The following is a 6725-nucleotide window of genomic DNA, read 5'->3' as shown; positions in this document are numbered from 1 at the left end:
AAGTCCCTCGTCAACCTTTTCATGTGCAGATAATTTTAGCTTCCTTTATCTAACATTTGTTTTGTCATACGCTGATAGAATGTTTTCTCTGTTTTTCCATACTGTTGCAACAGTAGACTTTCCAAGTGCTAATTCCTTACAAATGTCCCTCTGCTTTACTCCACTTCTTATTTTGTTAATAATCTCGCACTTTTCATTTAGTGAAAAAGCTTTGCGTTTTTGTTTTTCCATTCTAAAACGATTTACATACATAACGCGGCAAAAAACAACAAGTCACTGCCTGTTTCTCACTCTCACTAATATAACCAACTCCGCACGATTCGTGTTGCTGAGCGTGGAAGTTCGTTATAACCAGTAAAAAAATACGTTGGTCTTGATGGATGACGTTTCAATTAATGAAAAGTTCGTTTTAGCCGAAAGTTCACTATAAGCGGACTTTACTGTAGTTTCAACAAATATTATAGTTGCCGAAAACAAAGATTGGAGTTTGCTTTTTTTTTGGCAGGATCATATTGCTAATTTTGGGCCCAGTAATCGTGGACCGATCAAGCAATGGCAGCTTCTCCAATTCGCCAGTTGCTAACCTGGGGTCTACCATCTGTTGTCGTTTTTCTCAGCTATTTGTGGTACAAAAAGAGGAAAATTGGAGCCCGACGTGACACAGGTGGCTCCAAACCCATAGAAGAAGGGCCCGTGCCAAACGCTTTCAGTATCGCCCCCCCGAAGACAGAACCAGTGGATATAGTGAGTGGATTATGCGCCCTCTTTATTACATATCTCTAGATGGTAGTCGTTGCTTCTGTATGTATCAACATTATTATTTAGGTTGAAGTCTCCTCTGCGTCCTCACCAAGTGTTTCAAAGCAGTTCAACCGGTCACTGAGCGGGCTGGAAACCGCCCCCATCGACATAATCTACCCCAAGGAACTGAAAGCWTCGAAATCCAGCCCTCTCGTCATTTCTGACGAAGATTTGGATCTGGAAATTGAAAAAGTAAAATATGTTTTTCTCTGTTTGGCTTCGTACGTTTTCACCGGCATACTGAGGCGAAAGTCTCCGGAATTTGGCACTTAAAATAGCTGTTTTTTTATTTATCCAAACAAGTCTGATACACTGGTTGTTTATTGGGTTGGAGACATACCAATATCGCATATAKTCATAATAATTSTAYAGTATACTTTCCTGACTGTGTCAATTCCAAATCAAAATTAATTCCTGGGTTTCAGTCATTTATTGTCTTTATTTACCAATTCAAATACGTTTCGGTGTATTTTTCCACCATCATCAGTTTTTACGTGTAGCGTTGTTGCTGCTTTAAGCCCAGGAATTCGTTTTGATTAGTAATATTAATGAGGCTTTATCTGCTCTATCCAGATTAAGTCTATGAAAACATTCTACGACTCCCCGGAGAAAATTCGTTGCTCAATGTCCAAGTCGCCATCCCCCTCCAAGAAGCTGGATGAGCCTGACGCCTCACCATCCGAGCCCAGTTCACCTTTGATTGTGCCCACTAAGAAAGAGCCGTTTCAGCATTGCACTGTTGCCACTCAGGAAAACGCTCCATCAACCGATATCACTTCTCCCACCTCATCCTCCTCCTCCAAGAAGATGTCCCTGGAACACTTGGGTCCAATGGAAGATGAGCTGCGTCTTTTAGCGGTAAGCATTGTTGCCCAATAGTCTCGTTCTAACGTAGAGTCCATTGAGAATACAACTGAGACGTTTCATTGCAGGTGTCGCCAGAAAATCAGGAAAATTCTATGGGATCGGAACAGAATGGCACTGATCATCGGGAAATTCATAGGAAGAATTCGGGAAGGGATTCAGCCAACCATAGTCCTTGTGAAGCGATGTTGGCTAGTCCCAGTATGAGCAGTATATCGGACAATCATAGCGTGGTGAGTGTTCACGTTGCTTCGTTTTCGCTAGCATCTACATATAAATCCGAATCAATAACATTTATAAGTGATCATTTGTGAAACGATCTTCATGTTATCATTTCCAAATCGATAAGGTCTTAGATAATAATAGCAAATACCGTTATTGTGCGGTGGCTTAGTTCATTAAATCGCGCTGTGGTTTCCAACACGCTGTTCCAAGTGGATAATTTGCAGCTCACATATGGTAAGGCGTTTGGACTTTCCGGAATATTCTTTGTGATTCCGAGTTTTTTCCAAACTACCTGTCTTATTTGGCGTGGAGTTTCTGGAAGGTATCATGTAGAAAGAACCAAATTTAATTTTTCTGGGCCGATTAACAATATGCCGTCTCACAGTGCTTCACTAAGTTGGTTTGCTTTATGGCCTCAACAACGTCGAGTAAGTTAGGCAACCTAATCCTTTTCCTATCATTCTGTATCGAAATTCAATGTGTTGGGCCATATGTAAAGAAAAAACAAAGAATCTAAAACACCTGAGTTGTGGCTAAGTTCTATATGGTTGAGGCGGATTCATTTTTTTACAAACTTTTTTTTGGGTATTTTGAGTATTTTGGGTATTTAAAAAAGACAGAATTTCCTTACGTTTTTTATTACAGATTGATAGATAGTGCGCCTATTTCACAATAAGAACGAATTATTTATCAAGAACTATCGCCTAGAGGGTATCCTGCGACACACTTAGGCTCAAGCTGTGAGAGAAAATTCCAATTAGTAGAGAAATTCATTTGAAAAATTACCTTCACGTTTCGATAGCTATTTTCTGCTATCGTTATCAAAAGAACCTAAAAAGTGTATGTTAATAAATTGTGTAACAATAGTAGGATAATACAGTATATGAAAATTCGCTCTGATAATATTTGCACAGACGAATTATCAGAGCGAATTTTCATATACTGTGTCATCCTACTATTGTTACACAATTTACTAACATACTCTTTTTTAGGTTCATTTAGGTTCTTTTGATAAGGATAGCAGAAGAAGGTAATTTTTCAAATTAATTTCTTTACTAATTGGAATTTTCTCTTATAGCTTGACCCTAAGTGTGTCGCCCTCTAGGTGATAGTTCTTGATTACTTTTTGATAAATGATTCGTTCTTATTGCGAAATAGGAGCACTATTTATCAATCTGTAATAAAAGATGTGAGGAAATTCTGTCTTTTGAAGACAAAAATTTTTGAGGCGAAATACCCAAAAAGGAGTTTGTAAAAAAATGAATCCGCCTTAACAATATGGAACTTATCTATAACAATCTTTGTTCATTTCAGTATGATTTATCTTAGTACGTATTGTTTAAAGCTCTTCATTTTTTTACCTCTTCACGTTTTACTTTTCCCGAATTTGGAGCCTCAGTGGCCACCTCATATATTTTACTACGCCACTTTCCCATCAGAAGCGAAGACGTAAAAAATCGGGAGTGGTGCGTTTAATTGCCATTTATTACAAATATGAAATGTGCACTTGGGTGCTAAACAATCGAGTAAAAAATATTAAATGCACGTAGGAAACAACTTAAAATAATACTTGTTGAGCATGCAGGAATATTTCAACCCGTGTTTTGCCCTATATTCGGTCATTTGTTCGATATTTTGTAACCCGAAGATTTTTATACTAAGATGACGTATTCGTTTCGGGTTGGAAGAACTGTGTGCGATGATGGATTACGACGCATTAAGCAGTGTAACCTCCGTATTGACCTAAAATAGCGAATAAAGGCGAAATACCCAAAAAGAAGTTTGTAAAAAACCTGATAAAACAGAATCACAATTTTCTTCCAGAGATCCAACGATAGTGGTAAAGGAGGAAGTGACGTTGCCACGCCACCATCTGCTCGCACTCCTCAATTGGCCAGCAACAGCCAGAACTTGAAAACCAGCTACGAGTTTTTGATACCTCAGCAATTCGTGGGTAAATTGATTGGCCGGAATGGCAGCTTTGTGAAGACCATTAAAGAGCACTGCCACGCCTACGTGTACGTCCAGAAACATTCCGAAGTTGTAATATCGAAGGTATTTCCGAACTGAATAACTTAATAACTTATTGCTACATAAATGGTAGAACTTGTGCCAGGTGTGCATCGTCGAAGGGACGCCGCTGGAAATCGAAAAGGCGCTGAAAATGATTCGTGAGCGGTTCCCGCTCAGGAAGTACTCAGAAATCACTTTGGAACAGATCGAGCTGGCTCCGAGTGTTGCGACAGTTTCCCTCATCCCCGACCATCTATATGTGCGTCCATTGAAACAATGGGGAATAATGTCCTTTGGTGACCTGGCTGATTTTTGTTTTAGCTTAAACTCGTAGAAGGTGTGAACAATGATACGGTTCTGAGCTGCATGGTCGCCCCCGATCACTTGTTCATGCAACAGCCAACTCACCCTTCGTATCCAGCCTTGAGTATGCTCACGCGCAGCATGGATAGCTGCTACAGTTCCACTCATTCACCACTCCTACCATATCCCATCCCAGGTAAATTTGAAGACGCTCTGATCCTGACACGGTCGTTCTGAGACGCCTATTGTATTTTTCAGAAAACACCGTGTGCGCCGCATTTTCAGTTGATTCGTGGCATAGAGCCATTGTGCTGTCCACAGATGATGAAACCAAGACATCCTATGTTAAATTCTTGGACTTTGGTGGTTACGCCTACGTGGAGAATGACAGTTTGAGGCAGATCAGGCATGATTTTATGTTGCTTCCCTTCCAGGCGGCTGAATGTTTTCTCTCTAATATTAAATCGAAAAGTGGTAGGTACATCTGTGAACACCCAGCAGCTGAAGTTTTATATTGCGATTGGTTTGTAGAGAACGGCTGCTGGCCAGAAGAAGCCTATTCCCTGGTTGCTGCTTCTACTCGAGGTCGTATAATTTACACTCAAATAGCAGACTATACGCCCGATGGTATTCCTTTAGTCTTATGTTTTATCGTACTTCCCGATAGGGTAAGTTGTTTTTCTGAAATCAAGAGTAACTAGACTTAACTGGATTGTGGCATTGCAGGGAGTAGTATTCCTTAATAGAAAACTAGTCGATGAAGGATTCGCCGATTGGATCGAAAATGAAGCTGTAGCAGAAGCGGAAGTTGAAGGACCACCGGTTGCCGTCCTTTAAATTATTTTCGTTTGTAGTTTCCTCAGGTTTTGCCTGCCGGTGAACGCTACTGTTCGAATGTACTCAGGTGATATCCTACAGTCTTGTGTTTGTCTTTTAGTATTCACTTCATTTTGTCGCTATTTATTAACTTCTGAACTGTAATATTTCGCAGTCAATGCAATTTACCACTGGATGGATATTAACTGGCTTCAGTTTCAGCCAGATACAATTCCAGTGCGCGTTTTTAACTTCGCTTCTCGACCAGTTTTTGTTTTTTATTTGAATATATACTAGATCTTAGATTAACGACTGATAATTATGCATGTGTTTAATGCCACAACGAGTCCCAAATGTAGGTAGAAGAAATTTGCGACTCGTTGTACTGTTAGCCTAGACCGATTTGGTTAATTAGAGTTGGTTTCTTTTTTTTGTATGCTAAAACTTCCTATCAGAAAGATTCGCAGCCTATCTCACTACTAAACAATTAATCTCTATTTTATTGAGTGGACTAAATTTTCCTTCCAAAACGCCTACGAAGTTCCATCGATTGAGCTTTGCCAATCCAACTAGACATAATCAGTCTTTCTCTTAGGGAGTTATATTTGTATACCAGGGCTTTATAAGTTTATAGTTTAAGTTAACTTGTAAATAAATCTGGAAGGAAGCAGTGCACGTTATGCGCTCACTATTTTGGAATGGTCCCATTTTTTCTGGATGTAAATAGTTCAGGGTTTCCTTACAGAATGTACGACTATGTACGGCAAACGTTTTGTTTTTAGCTAAAAATTCAATACCACAGGCAATATCAACTAAACAGTCGATATTCTCTGATGTAGCGTGTTCCATTTCTTATTATTTGACTATTTTGATGCATAGCTTTAGAGCTGAATATTATGTTATAGTACCCGTTCTGTATATAATGGCAGTTTGATGTAATATAAACATTTTTTGGATTTTCCTTTAACGTATGTATTGTGTGAAACGCCAGATGCCGCATGAATTATGGCTAAAAGGAATCACTAAAGCTAATGTTTCCGAAGCCCTGTGTGGGGTAACCGTGCCGTGTTGAATTGGGGCTATTTTTAGGAATGGCTTTGAGCATCTTATACAATAAATAACTGGATGTTATAGTAAATAAATAAGCATCGAATCGGTAGCCAAAAATCAACCAGGCTATCAAAGCGCCAAGGATGAAATATCTGATAAACTTAAAACTAGCACAACACCGAAAGCTGATTCGTGGAGGGAGATGAACGCTGACGCGCGGAGATCCCAACGCTGTCTTGTCGTAGTTGTGGACAGTAACTGGCGCCATTAAAATCTGCCGGGCGAAGCGGCCCCAATAGGTAGGGTTGTGATACAACTGATAAAACGTTGGTCCAAACTATAAAAACAAGTGGTCGCATCAGACTATGAAGGCTTTCACGGCCGGTTAAATCACATTTAGGAAGGTTTTCCGGGCTTTGAAGCCGTGCTCTATGGGAATTTCTTCCTGACGTTTCGGCCACAACTGCGCTGGACATTATCAAAGGCGATGAGGCAGTGGGCGAAGTGATCCCCCGTGTTTTCCGACTAGTCTTAGTCGGAAAGCACGGGAGATCACTCCACATATAGAAATGTTTTTCGGGCTTTGAAGCCGTGGTCCATGGGAATTTCTTCCTGACGTTTCGTCCACAACTGCGGTGGACATTATCAAAGGC

At 40.1% G+C, this 6725-nt stretch overlaps 2 protein-coding genes across 4 annotated transcripts in view; one reads left to right on the top strand and one right to left on the bottom strand.

The window, feature by feature from the left end:
• Positions 1-5983, top strand: part of LOC109539107 (A-kinase anchor protein 1, mitochondrial) — a 14414-nt gene extending 8431 nt beyond the window's left edge. For both annotated transcript variants that reach the window (XM_048666851.1, XM_048666852.1), the window contains exons 2-11: positions 506-744; positions 826-993; positions 1375-1659; positions 1734-1898; positions 3715-3945; positions 3995-4162; positions 4225-4402; positions 4465-4680; positions 4738-4874; positions 4933-5983. In XM_048666851.1, coding sequence (XP_048522808.1) covers positions 553-744; positions 826-993; positions 1375-1659; positions 1734-1898; positions 3715-3945; positions 3995-4162; positions 4225-4402; positions 4465-4680; positions 4738-4874; positions 4933-5043 — 1851 coding nt within the window. In that variant the 5' untranslated portion in view covers positions 506-552 and the 3' untranslated portion in view covers positions 5044-5983. The remainder of the gene's footprint in view (positions 1-505; positions 745-825; positions 994-1374; positions 1660-1733; positions 1899-3714; positions 3946-3994; positions 4163-4224; positions 4403-4464; positions 4681-4737; positions 4875-4932) is intronic.
• The window catches only part of LOC109539102 (sphingomyelin phosphodiesterase 4), a 4207-nt gene continuing 3460 nt past the window's right edge, over positions 5979-6725 (bottom strand). For both annotated transcript variants that reach the window (XM_048666848.1, XM_019906703.2), the window contains one exon: positions 5979-6409. In XM_048666848.1, coding sequence (XP_048522805.1) covers positions 6032-6409 — 378 coding nt within the window. In that variant the 3' untranslated portion in view covers positions 5979-6031. The remainder of the gene's footprint in view (positions 6410-6725) is intronic.

Source organism: Dendroctonus ponderosae, unplaced genomic scaffold (assembly GCF_020466585.1).
Source record: "Dendroctonus ponderosae isolate FM_Combo_2020 unplaced genomic scaffold, Dpon_F_20191213v2 Dpon_F_20191213_5, whole genome shotgun sequence".
NCBI classification, from domain to species: domain Eukaryota; kingdom Metazoa; phylum Arthropoda; class Insecta; order Coleoptera; family Curculionidae; genus Dendroctonus; species Dendroctonus ponderosae.
Note: the sequence above shows the minus strand (reverse complement) of the source record. Positions and strands in the feature narration are given on the sequence as shown.